We start from the raw sequence: 24,626 nt of genomic DNA, 5'->3' as shown, positions 1-24,626 counted from the left end.
TCATATATTAAGACGTCCACCGGGCAATTCAAAGTCCCATTTAATTAACATGAACAAATTTTTTATTTTTGAAAAATTGAACTCATGTTCCAGGGTTGAATCGAAACGTGCTAGGTTTTTTCAGAGATTGAAGAGGAGTTTCTACGAAATAAGACCGTAATAACTTTTATTTTTAACACACACTTCACCCCTCCCCCCAGCGCCCCAAATGTGACGCAAAAATAAAAAAACTACATTTTTACGTATTATTATTAGTTTTCAGCAATTTCTGCCATTTTTTAAATACGAATAAATACTAATGGACAATTTTAATATACCCCATGACTTTTTGAATAATTTGTAATGGTTTAAATCAATGTTTCCCTATCTGAAAAACCTGGAAAACCTGGAATTGGCAGGGAATTTTTATATATCTAGAAATAACCTGGAAATGTCTGGGCATTTTTTTGTGAGCGTGCTTAATTTTTTTTATATTGCAATATAAAATTCAATAAAAATTATTTTTTATTTATATAAGTAGCTATTTATTTTCTTGAAAATTCATTTTATTTTTGGTTTGAAATTAATATTTTTTACTGAAAATGTAACTATTCTATAATTGGTTATAAATTTCTACTGATGTTTAACAAATTTCTATTTGTTAAAACAATTTTTATTTGCTTAAGCAGTATTCTTTCGAAACCTTTTGAAAAATAACATAAATATATACATAATATACATGTAATTATCAGGGTGGCCGCTGGACCGGGAAATCTGGAAACCGAGAAATGGCCGGGAATTTTATAAGACCGAGGAAAACCGGGAAATAACAGTGAATTAATTTTTTTACCGGGAATTTTTCAAAACTTTTAGGATAAAAATTTTCTCCAACTTTGATTGTAACTATTTTTTAAAAATAATTTTTCAAATTGTTATTTTTATAAATGATTATATTATTTAGTTTAGAATGCTTAATTCGAAAATATTTCCATTTTAGATTTTTAAGTTTTAAAAGCATATATTTTAATTTAAACAATTTTAAAATGCATTTTTAAAGGCTTAAAATTTTTTTAAAAATTTCATCAACTGTAAATATAAATAAATACATTATTTCTAAAATAGATCTGTACTCTAAGTATAGAAATTAATATATGCTTTATTCCGATAATTTTATTTTTAAATAAAAATTTTAATGATTTATCAATAATATATTTTTAATTCAGAGTTTCAGGTCTTACTTTATATTATTTTTCATATTAAATTTATTAAATAAATTTATGAATATATTATTTCAATTAATTTTCTTAACCATTACAAAATGTAAACGTGCGTTTTACAATTTTCAACCTAAAAATAAATCCATAATAATATAGTCATAAGTAAAGGTTTTTATTAAATTAAAAATATTGTGAGTCTAAATTATTTAATTTTTATCCCATTTAATTTAAAATTTCCTAATCTAGAAGTAAAATTGAAACTGAATTTTTTGACATAGAAAGCTTTGAATCTTTAAATTTTCGAAGAACTTTTAAACTTTTAGCGTTACAATTTTAATGGTTCTAGTTAAAAAGTGTTTAATTTATAAGCGAAATTCTTAAATTTTGATGCATAAATAACAATTGAACGCTTATTATTTGTAGAAAAAATTTGCGTAATTTTAAGAAATATTTAGAAGTTTTGAAAAGATTCGAAATTAATTAAAAACTTGAAATTATTTCAAGTTTTCCTAAGAATCTTGAGAACATTTGTAATTATTTTGAAGTCTTTCACAATTTTTAAAAAAATTATACATTTATTGTTTGAAATCTGCAAAACTCTAGCATCAGACCGGCAATCTGAAGGACCTGGGCTCATATCTCAGCGGAGCTAGAGAGCGTTTTTTTCGCAATCTTAAAAATTAATCAATATTTTAATAATATTGATTATGACCAAGTAGACAAACAAAATTAACATCTTAAACTATTAATTAATCTCGCTGGTCAAAAAACCTACATCAATAATAAAATAAGTGTTCTATTGTTATTTATAAATTCAAATTAAATTTTTTTTATTTGCTGGATTTTCTCAAAGTTGTAGAGAAAATCCAATTCATTTTGAAATATATTTAAAAGTTCCGAAAAAAATTCAAAAATGATTTTGAATTTGTAAAAATTTAAAACCACTTCTAGATTTTTCAAGCTTTTGAAATAAAATTTTAAAGCTTTTAAAGGATGCCTAGACTATTTAAAAAAAATTTAACTTCTAATTTAGGATGCGTTAAGTTAAAAAAATTATTTTTTAATTTTTAATGTTTCTAGCTTGAAATTACTTAAAATAATATAATTTGGAAAATTTTTAAAGTTCATTGCTTGCTTCTTTAATTTAGACTATTGAAAATGTTAACGTGGATTTACATTTTTGGAACTTCAATTTTAAAAGTTTGGAATTCAAGGGTTCCACTTTGAATGATTTAATTTGTTGTTTATTACTTATTAATTTATATCGAAAAATTTTTAGAACATAGTTTTATTTGTTAAATTTCATTGACCGAGAAAAATGTTTGCGAACCGGGAAACACCCAGGAAATGGCCGGGAATTTTTTTCTTCGATTAAAACGGCCACCCTGAATTGTTCAACGAAAAGCAGCATAGTATACCAACTTGAGAATTAATTGTTTAAATAATTACATAATGTTTTAAAAAAAATTCACTACAAAAAATGATCGACAAAGTACTTACTACAGAGGTCTTTAGCCAGGAGAAATTGGGTCCCAAATGCTCACTTGGATGATGTTTCGTTTCCACTACTACGCCCCGCCACCTCACTCAGCACGGAAAAGTTACGTCTCACACTCTTACAGCTGCGTAGAGGGTCGTGGTGGTGGAAGCGAAACAAGTGGTAAATGAGTATTTGCGGCCGAATTTTCCCTCGCTTAAGAGCCCTGAACTAAAATACGATTACTTTTGGATTTTTTGGGAATAAATAATTATTAGATAAGTTACATTGAGTTAAACAATTAAAAATTATTTCGAAAGTCATGCGAAATATTAAAATTGTCCACTGGTAATTATTTGTATGAAAGAAGACGAAAGAAATTGAACTTTTTTGTTAAAAATTTTTATTTTTGGGTTTAAAATTCAACTGTTTTGTATAGAAAATTCGATTTTTTGTCTAAGAAGTTAAAAAATTTGTTGGATTTGTTGGAAATTTGTTGGAGTCTATTGATTTGTAGAAGAATCATCTTTTTTATTGAAAATAAAATTTTTGGAATAACAATTTATCTAAAAACTGATTTCGAAAAGTTGAAAACTTATTTTTTTTTTAGTTTATAAATTAAACTGTTTAGTTGAAGATGAACTTTTTTGTTGAAGTTATTTATTTTCGGGTTGCAAATTTCACTGTTTTGTACAGAAATGTCTTTTTTTTCTTGGACATTAAAAAATTGGTTAGAAAATTCAACTGTTTTGTTTTTGTTAAAAACTGTATTTTTCAGTTAAAAAATTTAACTATTTGCTTGAAAATGTACATAATATGTTCAAAATTCGTCTTTTTTGTACAAATTAATCTTCTAGGTTAGAAATTATAAGTTTTGGGTAGAAGTTTACTTAATTTTTCGAAAATGCATCTTCTTTTGTAAACAAAAATCTGGGTTGAACTGTTCAAAAGTTGGTTATATGTATTTTGTTGAAAGTTCGTCATTTATAGTAGAAAATTTATTATCTTGGTTAAAAACTCATCTTTTTTGGTTAAAAATTTCTCAACTGTTTGGTTTTTCACCCAAATACCCCTCCTCCAAATCGCCTTGCATTTATGAATCACCCTTAAATTAATTCATAATAAAAACTAGCCGGCAAAAATGATTCAGATACTAAAATTAAAGCCTGATAACTAGAGGCCTCAACTTTGCAAAGGAAATTAAGAGATTTAAAGAATTTTATTAAATATGGGGGGGGGGGGGGTAATCACTGCTCTTCGGATACGCCGTTGCTCAGGTAAGTAACTAATTTTCTTTAAAAAGACAAGGATGAAAATATACAGAAAAATTGCCTAACTTTAGTTGGGACCTGTTAAATGGTGGAATTGAGGGGTAAGAAAGTTGAAAAAAATGTGTCACGTAATATGTGGATGGCCCCTGAATGAAAATTTTGATTTAAAATAAAAAACTTACCATGTAAAGTCGGACAGAATATTTTTTCCATTGAAGCTATATATTCTCGGATTTTGGGAGAAGTATGCTCCATTTCCTTTGAACATTTCTTTCCACGAATTGAACAAGACATCTCCCTGAAAGACCCAAATTTATTTAATAATTTATTCATAATCTTAATCCACCATTTTTTTTCTTAACAAAATGCTAAATGCTAATGTAGCGAAACTTTTCATAAAACGATACATTAAAATGAATTCCCATTATAAATATCTTCTTAAAACATCTAGTGAAAAATATTTTAATTGAGGCTATAATTAATAATGACATGTAAACAATACATTCCTGAAAATGAAATTTGTACTTGAATTTCACTCAACTCTCCATGTAAGACCGGTTTCGGACATGGTTTAGCTTGGCCTTGATCTTAAATTGAGGGAAGCCAAACGTAACAAGACAGGGCCACAGGGACCATTTCTGTGTGACCCTCGAGCTGTTTGTCACGCTTGACTGAACACATTTTTTCTTTCGGCCCCGCGGCTCATCTCATCACGAAACTGCGGAGGCCATCAGTTCTAGGAATGACATAAACCGGGGCGTCTTATATCGAGAGTTGAGTGTAATTTTATTTAAATTTTTTCGTGGAAATCCAATATTTTTTTGTGAATTATTTTGTAACGCTATAAAAGCCAATTATTTTAATTATCCCTATAGTTTTTTCCAGTGAATTATATGTAGAGTAAATCGATTCAAACTCGATGACCTAAATACTAAAGTTAAATTTCGCTAATCAAATTACAATACACCTGATGCCAAATTAATAGGCAAATTAAGCACTCTTCTGTATGTTTTTCGTTGGAAAATAAATACAAATTTGAAAAGCTCGTAACTGAATTAAACAATCCTGATAAAATTTCTAAGAGGGCTGCCGAGCTTAATTCTTAAATTAGGCTTTTAATTTTTTGCATAAAATAAACAAATATTACGAAAAATTGGCCATTTTTCTATTTGACGTTCCCGGTGATAGCCAAACAATTTTTTTTCGATGTCAGACTTTTAAATTGGGATCTTTATAGTAATCTCAGCAAAATTCATAATTGGTTTACAAATTTTATATTTTTTTAAAAATAAAAGCAATATTAGGGCATTTTTCGATGGATTTTTTTTTTCGATAGCCGTCTTTTTAATTGGAAACACAATGATAGTTTCATTACAATCGCACTGATTTGATAAATTCGATGATTAAAAAAAATATATATAAAAATATGCATTATTTCGGTATTTGTCGATAAAAAAGTTTTTTTTTTCAATCTCAGTCATTTCAGTTTAAATAATATTAGAATTTATTAACTAAGTATGAGTGTTAATGAAATTACCATTAGCTTCCTAATCAATAAGACCAACATTGAAAAAATGAAATTTTCCGTCCACAGATGATAAAATAATGCATTTTATTGGTTAAGTTTGTTTAAAAAAATCATAAGATTAATAAAAAAATTATGAATTTTTCTAAAATTATGATAAAGTTAATAAATTACAAAAAATGAAAACGAAAAAAATTTTTTTTTTGTATCGAAAAATGCCTAATTAATGTATTTGTTAAAATAAATTTGTTTATGCTAATAATAAAAATAATCTCAAGCAGAAATGTTTTTATCATTCTATTGTTTTATCCAAATTTCTGGCAATGTAACTTAAAAAACGTAAAATTATGAAAATCGTAGAAAACATTTTTTTTTATAAATAACTTGTTTATAAACTTTTATTTGTTTATTATATAATATTAGAATAGCTTTAACTAATGTTACTCTATTAAACTAAGGTGATTTCAACAATTTTACTGTTATTTACGAGCACCGGGAACCCTAAAAAGAAAAAATAGCAATTTTTTCGTCATATTTGTTTATTTATAAAAAAATTTAAAGCGTAATTTAGAAATAAGGCCTCATACCTGTCTTGGATATTTTATCAGCTCTTAAAAAAAAATGTTCGTCTCAATCCGTCAACACTTGTGGGCTGTACGTTATTTTGAATCAAAAAAGTAATTTTTTCCCAATGGCGTATCCGTCTGTCCGTCGTACTTTTTTTCAAGGAGGTGAGTGAGGGGGAATTAAGATAGGGAAAGTAGGAGAATTGAGGAGAAATTAGGGGAGGGGAAGTTGGAGAAGTAATGGGAAATGAGGGTGATTGTGAGGGATGCGAAGGATGAAGTGAATGGGAAAGGAAGTATCTAAAATACGATTTTCTTCTAACAAACGCTTAGATGTTTTTAATTTTAAGCTGATTGTTGATGCAATTACATTTGTAGTATTTTTTTCCAACAAATATTTAGAGTTGCTGTTTTAAAGTTGGAATGTTAGGTAAATTGAAAGGGGAAAACTTACCTTGATATTTACAATGGGTAGATCCCTATCTCCTAATCTAACTATGCTGTCAACATTCTGAACTCTCGAGCTCAGAAAAGCGCGGAAAGTACCCCTTAAGCCTGCTCGTTTAGCTTGTCGATAACAAGCGAAATCAGCACCACGAACTCCATGCATATCTCCAGTAAAGGGCTCATTTAAAGCAGCCATTCGCAGCTGAAATGAAAATTTTTTTTTGCATCTAAACTGCCAACGTAAATTACAACAATGAGTCAGTTACTGAAATTTACTCATTTTTTCAATTGCTTGTTTACAGCATTATCCTTCAAGAGCTTTTTCAAGGAATTAAAATTATTCATCCTTCTAACAAGAAATAAATCACTTTTTCATGATGAGAAATATTCATGATATTGGGAAGTTCAAATGCCTTCAAAGGTTGAACTTTTTAAAAAGTAGAAATGATTTTTTATTCTTTAATTTTTTAGTAAATATATGTAGGTATTAATAAATATAAAATATAATTTGTCATACCATTCGTGGATACCACTAAGCAGCGTGAAAATTATTGAAAATTACAAAGATATTTAAAAAGGCATCAAGAGGAGTTAATCACGCGACTTTTGAGGATACAACATATTTCAAGATTTCAAAAGATTGTATAAGGATATCACAGACGTCACGAAGATTTCAAAGATCGCAAGGATTTCGAAGATTTGAGAAAATTCCAAAGACTTCGTAAACATTTTTAAGTATTAAAAAGATTTCACATGGATTAAATATGATTTAAGAAGATTGCAAAAGATTTCGAAGATTTCACAAAGGCAAAAATTAAGAAGATTAGAAAAGATTTCAATGATTTTACAAAAATTTAAAAGATTTAAAAAGGATTTCAGGGATTTTAAAATATTCCAACAAATTTCAAAGATTTCATATTTTTTTTAAAGATTTTAAAGATTTCAATGATTTGACAAAGATTAAAAATATTTCGCAAGATACTCAAAGATTTGACAATGATTATTTTGGAAGTATTTCAAAATATTTCAGAAGATTAAAAAATATTTTAGAAGCTTTCAAAGAATTCAATGATTTCATAAAGATTTCAAAGATTTCCAAGTGTTCTGAAAACTACTTCAAATATTTTTAAATGTTGCAGAAAATTAAAAAGATTTCACAAAGATTAAACAACATTTAAAAATATTTCAGATAATTGCAAAGATTTCGCAATTGTTATACAAGATTTCAAAGATTTCTATAATTTAAAGAAGTTTTAAAATATTTTACAAATATTTTAAAATATCTCAAAAGATTTCAAAGATCACAAAAAATTTCAGTGTATAAAGAAAGATTTCAGGGATCTTAACATATTACAACAAATTTTAAAGATTTCATAAAGATTTCATAAGATTTCGCAAATATTTCAAAGATGTTAAGGACTTCAAAAGATTTGACGAAGATTTCACAAAGATTTAGAAATATTTTTAAAAATGTCAATGATTTTACAAAGATTTCCAAGATTTCGCAATGGTTTCAACGATTTGACAATGATTTCGAAATATTTCAAAAGATTTCACAAAGATTTCACAAAGACTTTAAAGTTTTCAAAAAGATTTAAAACATTTCAAAATATGCTAGAAGAATTCAAGGATTTCAAAAAGATTTCAAAGATTTCAAAGTGTTCTGAAGATTTCTTCAAAGATTTCTAAACGTTTCAGAAAATTTAAAAGATTTGACAAAGATTAAAGAACACTTCAAAATATTTCAAAATATTTCAGCAGATTTCAAAGATTATATACAGAAAGGATTTAAAGATTTTTTTAAAGATTTCGGAAATATTTCGATGACTTAAAAGATTTCACCAAGCCTTCACAAGGATTAAAAAATATTAAAAAAGATTACAAAAGATTGCCTAGATTTTAATTATTTCACAAAGATTTGAAAAACTTTCAGGCGATTTCAAAGATATAAAAATGTTTGAACAAATTTCAAACATTTCAGAGATTACAGAACGGTTTCAAAGACTGATTAGAATTTCAAAAGATTTCGAAAATATTTGAAAGATTTCCGAGATTTCAAAAGATTTTACAAAGATTTTTAAAGCTTTTTAACATTTTAATGATTACATAAAGATGTAAAGATGACGCAAGGATTTCAAAAGATTTCAAAGATTTCACGAAGATTTCAAACATTTGGAAAGGATTTCAGAAGATTTGAGAGTGATCAACCCCTCGATGCAGCATTCTTGTGTTAAAAAATTTCCATTGAAAATCACTTTATAATTAACAAATAGTAATAAATAATAAATATAATCAAAATTGAACTTACTCCTGTTCCATCAGCTTTTATTGATATCTGATTGATGAGATTTGAAGCCTCAAAAGGTGGATTTGCTGGAGGTGGAACAGTCGTTGGAGGTGCTGGTGTCGTGATAGGCAAAAGAGAACCAAGCTAAAACAATTTAAACAATAGTTATTAAATAAATATTTATTCATCTACTTCAAAAATTATCGATTAAAGAGAAAATTCATTCCTGAAGATTTGTACTCACAGCAATATATTGCCAGCCACTATTGACTCTAACTAGTAAAGCCTCTTCATCAATGATGTAGGCTAATGTTCCAACAGGACTAACACCTGACATCTAATAAAAATAAATATTGCATTATTATTATTAAAAAAAAAATTATTTTGATAATGATTCTCCAAACAATAACAACAAAGTTCTAAATTCACCTTGATCATGGCTTCAGTATTTTGGAATGTCACAGCCCCCGGTACAATTTTCGTTGTGCTTTCTTGCGGTCCCCTCGTCGAGGCAGTTCCAGTTCCTTAAATTTTTCAAAGGAAAAATAAAATCTCCTCAAAGACATGTTCGTAAAAAACTTGATTTTAAATACAGTTTAAAATCCCATACCTAAATGCTCTTTCAATTCTTTGAGCTGCTTTAACTCTCTCAGAGCTTTCAACTCGTCCAAACTACTTCTGAATCCTTGCAGCGTGAAAAAAGTGTTTTTAGATTTAAATATTAAAAAATTTTAACCTTTAATTAATCTTTAAATAAATCTTTAATTAAATTGATTTTACAATAAATGAAATTTAGTTTTAATGTAATTCGTCTGGTGCAACTGAATTATTAATATCCTACTGTATCAAATTTCCAAATCCGGCAGATTTGATAAAAAACGTCAAATTAAATAAAAATTATATTTATAAAGGTCATTAAAATTTCAGCAATATTCATTGAAGGAAAAAAAGACGACAATCTGATAAAACCGTTGCAATTAATTTGGAACAGAGGATCAAACTCATGAATTTTTACATTCTCATCAGAGAAGAAATTAGATTTGTGTAAAATTTGACCCCCCCAGTTTTTGTCAAATGTCCACGCTTTGAGATCCCCTGAATCCGAAAAACAGGTTTTTACGAATGTGTCTGCCTGTATGTCTGTATGTCTGTCTGTCTGTGAACACGATAATTTTCAAGAAATTAATCTATTAGATTTGCCTTTGGTACACTTGCTTAATGTCCTAAACTAAAGGTTAAGTTCGTTAGCCAGCTATTTTGGAAAAAAATTCAAAAAGTGGGCACATTTTGAATATTTTTAAGACCACTTTTTTAAAAATTCAAAAATTCTCTGTACGGCTAGTCATAGTATTCAAAAAATTATCCTAATGACTTTTTTCATAATATCAAAAATTACCAGAGTTATAGCATTTACAAAATTCCAAAAAACACACGAAAATGAACATTTTAGGTCAAATAACGCAAGATTTGAAAAAAAAAGTTAAGAGAAGAAAAATATTGCTTTTTGAATGCCCTACAAGATTATCATAACAATTTTTTGAATTTTTGTGTAAAAATCAAAATTTCATATTTCGACAGCATACAAAATTATGAAAAATCCAAAAATTACATTTTTCGGCCAAACTATGCAAAATACGGTGAAAGATGGCGAGGAAAAAATTGTGCATTTGAAAAAGATCTCCAAATTTGTTACCAACCACTTTTTGATAGGGCGTATAGTTTTGGCTCTAATCATGAAAAACATGATTAATAGCAAAAACAAAAAATCTGCCCGCTTCGTGGGCACATTCTAATCACAACTTTTGTCATTTAATTTCTTTTTCATCTCGTGTGTCGGGTTTCAGAAACTTTAATTAATTTAATAAAATATGAAAATAAAAAAATGAGAAAAGCATGTTTAATGAAAATCTTACTTGTATCTTGTCTCGCACCATAATAGTCCCTTTCACCAAAAATGTGACTTTTTCCGATTCCAGGTTCTCCCTTTTGTCCCACAAAGGAGAGTCCTGGAGTTCCGGGAGGACCTGGAGGTCCTGGTGGTCCTGGAACTGGAATGTATGAACCCTGAGAAGCTGGACCCGTTGGTCCTGCAGGGCCCGGGGCTCCTGGGGGTCCTCTTTGACCATCTCTTCCAGGTTGACCAGGAATTCCAGGAAAACCATCGTCCCCTTTGTCACCTTTCAACTAGAAAAAATAAAATTAAAGTTCATTTGATATATTTTTTAAATTCTAACAGTTACTAACTCTAGATTCTACAGCAACGGTCTCGAAGATTCTGTAAAATTTACCACATACTGGATAAAAAGGAAATTAATTGGGAATTTTAAAGTTGTATCTCTTTCTATCTATTTCTAAACTATTTGGCTTATATTTATTATGATAATTATGTTTATCTAAATCTTTAACGAATGATATCTTGTTAAATGTTTAATAAGTTACATTTTTTGAGTAACTATAGTCAGAAAAAAATAGCTAAACCAACTTTTGCAATTTTTTTACCAACCAAAATATCTTTTAAAAAAGAGTTGAATTTGAAAAAAGATAAATTTTTTAACGAAAAAGCCGAAATTTTAACTAAAAAAGAAAAAAATGTCCATTGAACTGTTGCATTTTCAAGCTAAGAATACGAGTTTTCTACAAAACAGTTATATTTTAAAAACGAAAATATTAATTTTTAACGAGAAAGTTATTTTTTTACAAAATAAAATAGTTTAGTTTTTAACAATTGACCTCAATTTTTACCCAAAACAGATTAACTATCCACAAAATATGTAATAGTTGATGTTATTTTAAGGAAAAAATATTGTAACTGAAATCAAACACAAGTGAATTAAAAAAAACTCAACAAAATATTTGAATTTTCAACCAAAACCTACTTTTCTTATTTTCCTATCCATTAATGTAAATTTTTAAACAAAAAATATGAATATTTAAACAAGAAATAAAAAATGCCTGCTAAATTGTTGAATTTTCAAACCAAAGAGACGAATTTCCTACAAAAATAAAAAAAAAAATGCCCACTAAATTGTTGAATTTTTAAAGAAAAAAGAAAAATTCCCTTTAGAAAATTTCATTTTCAAAAAAAAAAAGAAAGGACTTTTTAACAAAAAAGTTACTTTTCAACTAAATGAAATAGTTTAATTTTTAATAATAGACATACATTTTTTACCAAAACAGCTTAATATTCAGCAAAATATATAATAACTGATGTTATTTCAAGCAAAAAAGATTATAATTGAAATCAAACGCAAATAAATAAAAAAAATCAACAAAATAGTTGAATTTTCAACCAAAAGAAATTAGATTTTTTTATCCAAAGATGCACATTTTAAAACGAAAAAGTCGAATCTTTAAACAAGAAAGAAAAAAATGTACACTAAATTGTTGAATTTTAAAACCAAAAAGGCGTATTTCCTTCAAAAACGTTGCATCTTCAAACACAAAATATGTATCTGAATTAAAAGAAAACACATGTATTTTGAATAGAAACAGATTAATTCGCAATTAAAAATATAATAATTGATATTATTTTAACCAAAAAGTATATTGAAAATATAACTACTTTGTTAAAAACTTTCTTTTTCAAGAAAAAAACAATATTTTTAACTTGAAAATTAATTATTTAGTTTAAAGTGAACTTTTTTCGTTCGAATTTCATTTTAATGTTTGAAAAAATTCAACTGTTTTTATAGAAAATTCATTTTTAATAATTGAAAATTAATTTTTAATAATTGAAAATTAATTTTTTAAATAAAAAATTGAACTATTCTATTTTTGGTGAAATATTTATTATTTTAGTTTAAAGATTCAAGTATTTGGTTGAAAATTCGTCTTTTTCGACAGAATATAAATCTTTTTGGTTCGAAATTTAACTACTTGATTAAAAACTTGCGCATTTTGTTTAAATTTTTTTTGGTTTAAAAATTAATTTTTTTAAACTATAAGTTATCTACTTGAATAAAAATTAACTTTTTTGTTGCAACAGCCTATTTTCTGGTTAAAAATTCAACTGTTTCGTAGAGAAAATTCGTCTTCTTTCCCTCAAATTCAACAGTTTTGGTTGGCAATTGATTTTTTTATAATTCATGCATTTTGTAGAAATTACAAAAATTCAAAAACTTGGTTGAAAATTTATTTATTTTGTTGAGAACTTAAAAAAATCGTGTCAAACTACTTTGTTAATTCATAAGAAACAGTCAGATTTGACCAAACCCCACACCCCCTTAAATTGTCCTACATTATTTTTCGATTACCCCTAAATAAATTCACAAAAGAATGTATTTTACAAAAATTGCGTTCAAAAATGAGATGATTCATATTTTAAAATTGGTTTCTTAAATTTCTGAGGGAGGAGGGGGGCGAATCTCCCCTTTCTGAATCTGCCCTAGGTTTTGAGGTTGCTAACATATTAAAAAAGTGTATAATAGAATTATCAATATTGTTTTATTATACTTCAAGTAAATGGTAATTAAATCTTTAATTAATTTATGAACTCAATCTATAGACAGGAAAATATATAGTTGATGCTCAGGCAGTTATCGAAATTTTGTTGCCTTTCCGTTTTTCGATTTTACCGATTAAATCGTTTGAATTGGAGCTTTACTACCCATTTTATCAAGAATCAGAGTGGAAACGTTATTGGCTCGTAAATACCTGCATTAAACAAACTTCCCCGAAGAGCTTATTGGAACGTACCACTTTTTTAGTACCTTCTCACAATTAAACATCCCCTGATTAAATATCCTTTTCACCTCTAAAATTATATCTATCATTTTTTTAAATAAACAAATTTAAATTTTGCATAATGAAACTTATTTTTCCTTACATCTGTACAGATTGGGATATTATATAATATAGATGTAATGGAGGAGCCGGATTCCATAACCACTTATAAGGGAAACCTCCTCACAGTGTATAATCCAACCTACAGTGGATAATCATTAACTCAAAACACAAATTTATGTTTAAAATAATTTATGATTATTTTTATTTATTAGAACGCATCACGTTGTAACTATTGATTAAATTAAATTAGTTTTTTTAACATATTAAAATATTTTTTTTATGATTATCCACTGTAGGCTGTATTATCTGCTCTAGGCTGGTTTCCCCTATACTTTTTTCTCACTGAACAGCATTGGCCTCTGGAGGCTTTTCAAACGAGCTTTGAATTTTAATTTCAAAATTAAATTTCATAGAACAAAAAAGAACATTTCCTGTCAAATTCATAAAAATATTACAACAATTGACTCAATTACGGCTAGTTGATGTCAAGAAAGGCAAGAACATTTTTTTTTAACGGGGATTTCGGTTTGATATTTAAAACAGAAATAGAAAATTTTATAGACTCTTATAGAATCCGGCAACTGAATAAGAAACAATTGTAATTCAGACTTACACCAACAGAAACTCCATAAGGACTTGGAGCACCAGGTTCTCCTTTGTCGCCTTTTGGTCCCAGAGGTCCTGGACTCCCAGGAACACCAGGAGTTCCCGGTCGACCCTGCGTAAAGTCAAGAAAAATGCACTATTGCCATAGTGGAAAAATTTGTACAAAAAAGTACAAAGAAATAAAACAATTTGACAGGATTTTTGAAATAAATACAATTAATTGCAACAAAAATTACAGGAAAGTACAACTTTTTCCTATTATTCGGACTAATTTTTTATTTATTTTTTATTAATTTGTAAATTCTTGTATTTTATTGTAGTTTTCATTTGCTAAACTAATTTAAAAAATGGTAAAACTATAAGAATTTACAACTACAAAAATGTACAGAAATTTACAGGTTTATTAATAACAAAAAACCTTGCATTTGATTTTTTTTCAAATATATTGTAATCGATTGAACATCATATATGTAATTGGCAAAGTTCTTAATATTTGTCATGCTAGGTTGAAAAAAGAGCAATATTTTGACTACAAATAAAAATTGAGAAATTGAGCAAGCATTGAAAATAGCCATTGGAATTGAAAGACTTCCACTCATAAAGATTTAAATATTTTCATTTGAAGTGATAAAAACTGAACTGCAAATTACTTTACTTTTTTTATTTAAACGCTCAATAATTTACCCATATAAAACGGATGCTTTTAACACTTTTCAATTGCAATTTTTTCATTTAAAAGCCGTTAAACTGCAAAATGAAATTTGTATTTTCTGTACAGTGTACAGTTCAAAGATGAAGAAAAATAAGCCCTCGAAACCACTTTCAATGCTATAAATTGAAGAATCAATCGAAAAATGTATACATTTTCAAGGTTTTATCATTTTAAGTCATTCCAAGCTAGGAATATTATTCTATACATCAAAATTTGTTTTGAAATTTAATTAAATATTTTCAAAAATTTGTTACAAAAATATTTTAAAATTTTGCACGGATCTAATGAAAAAATTACTTTAAAATCTTCCAGATTCTTTTGTGAAAAGTTATAAAATAATTTTAAAGATGATTTGTTAATTAATTTTGAAAAAAAAACTTTATTATTTTTGCTAGGAATTTGAATACAAAAATGTATTAATTTAAAACTATTCAAAATGTTTAAAAGTCGTTTAAAACTTTGGTTCGAAATCCTTAAAACCCTGCATTTTGTTTTTTTAATTGCTTAAAACCTTTAAAGAGCACTAAAAAGCTTCAAAATTTTAGTTCCAAATCTTCAAAACTCTACATTTAGTTTTTCGTTTTTTAAACATTATTTCTAGTTTTAAAATGAGATTCGATCTTTTGAAAACTTTTAAATTATATATTAAAAATTTCTTAAATAGAAGAATTAAAATGGTAAACTTTCAAAGTTTAATAATAAATAAATATATGAAATAAAAATTTGAATTTTTATAATTTATTAATATTTAAATATCTATTTATTTTTATTCTATTAAATCATGTCATTAGACTCTTTCCTCATATTTTTAATACAACTAGACATATAGTAGTTTTTTTTAAACACATTTTTATATAATTGACTATATTTACATAATTTGATTATATAAATTTTTATAACAATTAGCTTGAATTTTCAACTGAATAATTATGTTCCTGAAGTGTATCTGCACTAATTTGGTTTTATTCGGAGAAAAAAATAATAATATTCGTAAAATGTTAAATTTTGATGTTTTATTTTTTTTAACGATAAACACAAAGAGACATAAAAAATTGGGCCTGAAGGCTTTCTGAAGGAATTAATCCTAAACATAAAAAAGCATTAAAATCGGTCAGGAATTGTTGATCCGGATTCTAAAAGTATTGCTTGTAAAAATGTATACTTTTCTGTTCAAATTGTACATTTCTACAATAAAATGCCAGTATTTACATAATAAAATCCTAATATTTCAAAATTTGTGAAATCTTACATTTTTTGTGAAGATTTGTAATTTTCTAAAATAATTGACGTAAAATTAAAAGTATTTTTATAAGGTCCAATCTCGCAACTTATACTTAATTGTTCATTTTTTGTACTTTTCTACAAGATAATACAAGAAAAAATGAGCTATTTGTGTTTATTTGAAAAAAAAACTAACAAAAAAAAACGGTGCAAATGTTGTATTTTTTATTAAAACTATTTCGAATTATTATCACTATTGGTTTATAATAACTATTTGGGGCTTGCTATAGACTTAAGAAAAAATTCAAAACGAGAATAAAATTCGAATTTGGAATTCGACTCACCTTGTTCTTTTGGCCGCATTAAAGTAAAAAAATTGGTGGATAAAAACCCAAACAAGAAATAATTCTCAATTTTGAGATAAGCAGGTCTTAAATAATAATATAGTACGTACCATCCAACCTGGTAGACCAATTTCTCCCACAGTTCCAGGTTTTCCTGGAGGTCCCATAGGACCCGGAGGACCTGGAGATCCAGATTTTCCTCTCCTTCCCTTTTTCCCTTCAGAACCCTTTTCGCCTTTGATTGTAATGTAATCACCAGATCCTGCTATTGTCGTTGGTCCAGGTGGGCCTCGTTCTCCCCTATCTCCTTTGGATCCCGGAATTCCAGGAGACCCAGAAATCCCGTCCTTACCGGGATCTCCCTTATCACCCTGAGGTCCTTGAATTCCATTCACCCCGGGGATACCAGATGGACCAAAATCTCCCTTATCACCCTTCTCACCCTTCAATCCAAGTTCCCCTTTGTAGCCACGTGTTCCTGGTTCTCCTTTTTCTCCTTTCACTCCTGAAGCTGATAAGGTAGAAAAAGGAGATGAGACATTTATCTAATTAACTTTGAATCTAAGGAGTCGTTCTTCGTCTAGTATTTTATATAGCTCTTGGGAAAACTAAATTCATTCTGAACAGGAGAAATTAAAAATTAAATTAATAATAATGATCTTTAAATTAATTTCTTCCTCTTGTTATTAATTTTGGACTTCAGATTTATCTAGATTGAAATGATTGAATTAAAAAAAATGTGATACACAATTTGAAAAATAATGATTTTTCACGACTTAGATTCAAGATCTTAATTTAAGAATTTTTCGATTTTTAAACGAACTTTGTAATTATTTATTCTTTAACGGTTCAAGTTTTAATTGAGTAATTTTGAAAGTTTCCGATAAGAAGTCATATTTTACCTACTAGCGCTTATTGTATTGTTTCAAAATTCACCGAACATTTTTAAAAAGGTTTAATATTAACAAAATGATGACGAGACTGAATAACTTTTGTTAAAAAAATTTCATAAGATAAAACTTTCTTATTTATCTCACAAACAAAGGCTGATGAGACAAAATTTTTAGATAAAAGTTTGCACATCTGAAAAGAAAATTTTATTTTTATGAAAAAAAATCTTCTATCCTTTTTTATATTGGTAGTGCATTTTTAAAAATATTGGGAAAATTAAAAACATGGTATTTTCCAGAAACTATCTTTAATTTAATTTAAAAAATCAAATAAAAACAAATATTCTGCAAAATATCACGAAAGGTTAAGAGATTTTTTTTTGCAATTTTTTTACACGTGCTTAATATTTTTTTATTTTTCCTTGTTTGATGAAAAATGAGAAAATTTTATTTTATAAGGATAAAAATTATGCAGATGTAAAGAAAATATTTGGGGGTTTTCAAACACAGAAGGACAAAATTCAAATACGCAAACTCCGAAGAATATATTTGTTTCGCAAATCGGAAAAATACGTAGCGTCTGATTTTCAAAAAGTAATCTTGAAAATTGTTAGAAGTTTCTAATTTCAAACTTCACAATGTTGTAGTTTCAAGTAAAAAAATTTCGAAATGTGAGGGCAACTTCACCTTAAGTTTTAGAAAACTTCAAATTTTGTCATTAAAAGTCTTGATAGTCAGTTTTAAATATAGTAATTTTAGATTTCAGTATTCTAAATTTTTTTGTCTCAACTTTAGTCAGTTTTACATTTAGTAATTTTAGAGTTTAAAATTCTTAATTGTGTAAAACAAAGGCAGTAATTTCTTAAATTCAAGCCTTAAAAATGAGAAGATTTTAGAACTAGGTAATATAAATTGAATTATTTTTATTTGAAAATGTCGAAAAATACTAAAATTTTCAAACTCAACTTAAAAATTTTTTTGACTGAAAGGCTTAAAATGGTGCAACTGCAAACATCGGGATCATATATAGTAATCTTGTGTCGTAGTATTTGAAAAAAAAATTTTCAATGTAAAATCTTAAATTTGTCCGATTATTAGATGAAGTATTAAAAATCAAGCCATTTGAAATTAAAAAGCTCAAATTTGTGTTGTTTAGAATCAAAATAGATTAAAATTAAACTAACTGAAATTGATACCTAAGTAATTGAATAATTTGTTTAATTATGCAGGGGTGTGTTTTAAAAAGTATAATTTGAAAATTCTTAATTTCAAAAGAAATTAAATTTGCCTAAAATAATTAAAATTTTGAAGGATTTAAGTTCAAAAAAGTTTTAATATCACAATTTTTTAACGGAAAAAAAACTTTTTCAGTTTAAAAAGAAGTTTGGATTCGTTTAATTTTCAGCGTCGCATTGTAGATATCTTTTCATTTTTAAAGTTTCCCATTCAAAATCACTTTTATTTTAAACGTTTTTTAGAATAATTCAAATTTGAAGGTTTATAATGTATAATTTTTCCATTTTTCACAGTGAAAATGACGGTGACTTTAGTTTTTGATCTAAAAAAAATTGGTCTAATCAATTTGAATGTTAAATTATATTTTTTATGGAATAAAAATTTAAAAGTTTTGAATTTCAGAAGCTTTGACATTGAAACCTTTCATTTAGGGTTTAAATTAAAATTTTAAAATTTGTATTGCTTGAAGTGAACATTATTTAAATTCAAAAGTCAAAATTTTTTAATTATTCAATTTACATAGAACGCTGTTGATTAAGAATAATATATGTCCAATTCCTAAGAGTTTTAAATGATATAATTTTCAAAAATCTCATCTCAAAATATTCAATTTTTAAAGTTTTAAAATTATCCTTTAAATTTTAAATTATTAAATTCCATTCCCAATTTTTTCTTTTTTACCTACTCTAAAATTGTTTGATTGTTTGATTGTTTATGAATTTTAAAGAAATGTTTTCTTCATAACTTCAATTATTTCAAACTATTATTATCTACTTTATCTGAAAAAATTATTTCTCTCTTAATTTATTTTCCAACTGTTTTTCGAGCAAACATGACTAATGGCCAGTTAAATTGATAAATGGAACGCATTTACTAACCAATAGCCATCATCAGATGATTATTGGTCTTGCCGGTTATTTTGTTCATTGAAGTCTCTTTCAATATAGATATGCAAATGAAAACCCAATATAATCGACACAATGTATGTTTCCCTTCAGCTTAATATTTGATTGCTTCATTTAATTACTAATTCCTTATAATTACATATATAGCACATTCCCTATTCAGGGTAGCCGCAAAACTTCATTTTTAAAATTCCCTGATTTTTTCTTGACTAATTTTTCATTTTCCCTTACCATTAATATATTTAAAGACCAAAATTCTAATATTCCAACATTTTAAATTTAGAATCTTATAAAAATGAAATACAACACTTTTTTTATTTAACATTATAACTTTTTAATTTTATCATTCTCAAGGCACGATGCGACTATTTGTGTTTTGAATTAAAAAGAATTGAGAAGAGTTCGATTGCCGGTTGGGTTCTTTCCCATTAAGCTACTGAAGAGATACAAAGAAGAATCCTTTCAGAAATACACGCCAGGTGTTTCAAGATAAATTTTTCAAGGAATCTGTATTATCATCAGAGAGTAGCAGAATTTCTTAAAGTCTTTACAGACTAGATTCCCGACCGACCATTGAAAGTTCTATGGTTCGATTCCCAGCGGAGCGACAGAAGATATTTTTTCAGAATAAATTTAATCACAAAATTTTTGAATTCATAGCTCCATCTAGTCTATGAAGACGTTACGAAATTTTGTTATTCTCTGATGATAATACAGATTCCTTGAAAACTATGTCTGTAACAACACACTTGCATTTCCAACAAAATAATAGAATTTCTAACCAAATAAGATGAATGCCATAACAAAAATATAATAGTAGCCCTAGTTACTTTTACCCATAAATTTACTCCTCCCGAAAAGTACCGCCAGACCACTTTTTTTTAGGACTACACAACTGGCAATATCCTTGCTTTCATTTTTTATATAGTTATTTAACTATAAAATATAATTACCTGTATCCCCCACATTGATTCCACCAACTCCAGGTGGTCCAGGTGGTCCAGCAGGTCCAACTTTTCCTTCAGGGCCCGCATCTCCCTTTGCACCTTTTTCAGCAGGCCTTCCATTTTCACCAGGTGCACCAGGCAGTCCAGGAGTTCCTGGTGCACCGGGTTCCCCCTTGAAGCCCTGATTTCCTTTATGACCTTCTTTTCCATGGTCTCCTTTTGACCCTTTATGTCCTGATTCACCTTTGCAACCCTTATTTCCTGGAATTCCAGAATCACCTTTAGGCCCAGTATTACCCTGCAATCCAGGATCTCCTTTTTGTCCTGGTAATCCTGGCCGCATAGTGATACCTTCACCCTGAAAGAGCAGAATCAATAATATATTATTTAAGTATTTTCCGATACGATGCTAACAATGATCAGGTGATAATTACAAAATCTGATTTGAACCATGTATGGACGCAAGTTCGTTAAGCTTAAAATTAAATATTAACTCAGTAGCTTTCGCTCCAAAGTTATGCAAATAGATTAGTTTTTTCAATTGAATAAATAAACACCCATAGAGAGTTCTGTCATGAAATACAGGATTTATGGGATGATGAATTGCAGAATTAATATAACGTGCTAATTTCGTTGGGGTTTGAAATAATAAAGGGGAATGATTTCCTATATTTTTAGACCACTAATCAGTTTTTATTAAAAAGTAGACATTTTCTATTAATAAAATTCAAAAATGTATTTTTATCTCTATAATGTACAATATCTCTCATGCGAATGAACTTTGGAATTAATTCCGTGCTTTGTTGAATATAAATCTTCTTTTTGTAAATTAAATATTGCGCATTTCTAAGGACTAAAAATTTAATTTAGATTATCTATGTATTGATTGAAATTAATTTTTACCGATTGGGATTAATAATCATCAGATATATAATATTTTCTAGACACATTCGAATCTAAAGAAAAACAAATCCATGTTTTGTTATGAGCCAAAAATTGATATTTAGAGGTAACGCGAATGTCAACAATCAAAATATTGATAATGATATTAGATATTATATCTTAGAGTAATGCTAGAAAGTTGCGATTTTTCTGAAATTTTCATCTTTTTGTTAACTTTTCACTTAGTGCAAGGTAATTCTTTTGTGGATATTTTTATGTTATATTTTATTTTTTGCAATACTCTTCGTGTTGTAATTATAAATTAAATTTTTACAGGTTATTTAATGACTTGCTCCTCCGACCTACTCCTAAGTATTCCATCCTTTGTTTTTATCTCTATTGAAAAAAGCCTTTTCCTTCAAATTAATATTTTTAGAACATTAGCACAAAAGTATTAATACTTATTTAATAAAACAACAAAATACTATTTAGAAAATTACTTGCTTTCATGTTTATCTGTTATTTGTTCCTATCTTAGAAACCAAAGAAAAGTTAAAAAATTAAGAAAAAATTGTAACTTTTTAGCATCATTCTAGGAGGATATTGTTATAAATAATAATACAGTGTTAAAACAATTATATTTGTTAACTTTTATTTATTATGTCCTCACTTTAACTGGAAAGTTGGCAAAAAGTTTGGAATGTCAGAAATAACCGCAACTGTTAAGCATTATTCTAAGAGAATATTGTTATAAATAACAATACAATGTTAAAACAATTGCGTTTGTTGTATTAAATTAATTATTTCCTGTCTTTAATTGAAAAGTGGACAAAAAGTTGGACATTTAGGAAATAACCGCAACTGTATAGCATTATTCTATGCGAATATTCTTATAAATAACAATATAATGTTAAAACAATTGTGTTTGCTGAATGTGATTTATTATTTCTTCACTTTAACACTGTTTTAATAGAATATTGCTATGTAATTAATAACATTGCAAAAAATTGTTTTGTTAACTTTGATTAATTATTTCCTAACCTCATTTGAAAATTTTACAAATAGTTGGAAACTTAAGGAAAAAACGCAACTGTCTACCATTATTCTAAGAAAATATTGTTATAAACAATAATATATTTTTAAAAGAACTCTGTTTTTTAACATTCATTATTACCTAAGTGTACCTGAAAAGTTCACGAAAAGTTCGACATTTAAGAATAAACCGCTACTTTTTAGCATTACCCTAAGCCTCTATAAGAGAAGATAGTCATAAAGAATAATTATTTTTGTAAGCATTACTTTGTGAATTTCCATTAATTATTACCTCATTCGAACTGAAAAGTTGTCAATACGTTGGAAATTGAAAAAACACAATTTTATAGCATTATCTTCCAAGAATATTGTTATAAATAAGAATACATTATTGAAGCAAATATTTTATCAACTTGCACTTATTGGAACCTGATTATAAGTGAAAAGCAACGAATAGTTGCAAATTTTAGAAAAAACCGCTACTTTCTATAGCATGACTCTTAGAGATAATAGTTATAAACAATAATAATCTGCTTAAATAATTGTTTAAATTGATATCAGTTGTTTTTATCTACAAAGTCTTAAATAAATATTTTAAAATATTGATTTTTATTCAAGCCTTGACCAAATTTTTCTCTGGCTCCGCTGGGATTCGAACTTATTTTTAGGTTTTGAAATTCCGGTCTCGAGTTCTAACACACTAAACCGGATTATGGGGTTCAAATTAATAAATAAATTTGTATTTGATGGCTAATATTGAAGAAAAAAGTTGAGGGACAACTTGATATGCCTAATATTAACGATTCTGTCAAAAATTGACAAATTTTATGGTATGGGAAATTCGTATTAATTTTCGAGTTTTGCGCGACCTCTAAATATCACTCATTAAAAAAAAAATTAGAAAAAATGGATAAATTTTTATTTTATTTTACAGTAGGCCAGGAGTAAAAATTAAAAAAAAACATAATATCCTAATTGATATAAATAATTTATTTGAATCTATACTTGAGCGTAACAGTTTTTTGTACAGAAAAGTTATTTTAATTTAAATTAATTTTTCATTTAATCACAAAATATTTGTCATAAATTAAAAATGAATCAATATTTTATGAAATTAGAAACAGTTTTTTAATCTTTCAAGGCCGAAGAGCACGCCTATAGGCATAAAGATAAAATTAACATTGGGATGAGAGCCTTTCATTGAACAATAATTTTACATAAAAAGAATATGTTTAAATTTATCAGTTACGGTAAAACAGATGTAGCTATTCGATTCTACGGAAAAATTTACAGAAAATCTGTGTGTTGGACAATTTTTGTTCATCCTATTTGCTATGCATTATAAATAAATGCTGAAGAAAATATCCGACTATGCAAATGTAAATATAATACAAAAAAATTAGGTTGACTCAAAAATTGACCTACACATGAACTCTATGCAATTTTTCCAGTAGAATCGAATGGTGTTTATTTTGGTTTAAACAATTGAAAAATCCGATTCTCTTCTGTTAAAACTCACTGCTTCATAAAATACTCACATCCCAACATTAACGTCCTTGTTATGTTTTGATAAAGACTGAGTTTATTTAATTAATTTGTTTAGAGGAAAAAATCATATTTTTAAAACAGCTCCTTTACCAGCTGTATTTGTTTATATGTTATTGAACCCACACAAAAATGATAAAATCGGCTTCGAGAGTTTTCCTAGAAATTTAACGCAAATTATTTTTTTAAAACTTCAAAACATCATTGGTTTTTATGTTAACATGGTTTCTATGGTCACATATTAGTATCAATATTGATACTTATATGCGACAATTATAAAAGGTGGCACCAGTTAAAAAACTTGAGAAAAACGCGTTGGCTCAACCTATGCAGTGACGCTACCTATGCAATGCCCCAACCGATGCATTGCCCCAACCTGTACGGCACTCCCCTACCTATATAAAATATTCGAGCGCCAAGAATATAAAGAGTTACAAAACAATTTGATAGATATAACAGATAATTTACGGAATAGATGCCTTTATCAATTATTACAATCACACAATTCTTATCCACAATTTTTAATGCATAAAAAGTAGAGAAAATGTACTTTCAGCCACGGAATCAGGTCTCCTGGTCCACTGTATATTAGAAAAAATTGTGGGAGGGGGGCACATCGAAAAAAATAATTTTGAGTCACCCTAATACTCACTCTGTATCCGCCTCGAGGTTTCCAGCTAGGCTGCATGCGCATAATAGCAGAAATTTCTCTATTTAATTATTATTTTGTCGAATGAGGCGGGGGGGGGGGG

General features: G+C 27.4%; 1 protein-coding gene across 1 annotated transcript in view; it reads right to left on the bottom strand.

Annotated features, from left to right (window-relative positions):
• The window catches only part of LOC117170239 (collagen alpha-1(XVIII) chain-like), a 611,475-nt gene that overhangs the window by 888 nt on the left and 585,961 nt on the right, over nt 1-24,626 (bottom strand). The window contains 13 exon segments of the mRNA XM_033356868.1: nt 4,127-4,242; nt 6,490-6,684; nt 7,000-7,014; nt 8,791-8,913; nt 9,014-9,106; nt 9,199-9,293; nt 9,380-9,505; nt 10,683-10,953; nt 14,168-14,272; nt 16,438-16,443; nt 16,548-16,948; nt 20,422-20,773; nt 24,527-24,556. Of these exon segments, the coding sequence (XP_033212759.1) occupies nt 4,127-4,242; nt 6,490-6,684; nt 7,000-7,014; nt 8,791-8,913; nt 9,014-9,106; nt 9,199-9,293; nt 9,380-9,505; nt 10,683-10,953; nt 14,168-14,272; nt 16,438-16,443; nt 16,548-16,948; nt 20,422-20,773; nt 24,527-24,556 (1,928 nt within the window).

This window comes from Belonocnema kinseyi, chromosome 3 (assembly GCF_010883055.1).
Source record: "Belonocnema kinseyi isolate 2016_QV_RU_SX_M_011 chromosome 3, B_treatae_v1, whole genome shotgun sequence".
NCBI lineage: Eukaryota > Metazoa > Arthropoda > Insecta > Hymenoptera > Cynipidae > Belonocnema > Belonocnema kinseyi.
This window is presented reverse-complemented; position numbering and strand designations above follow the sequence as displayed.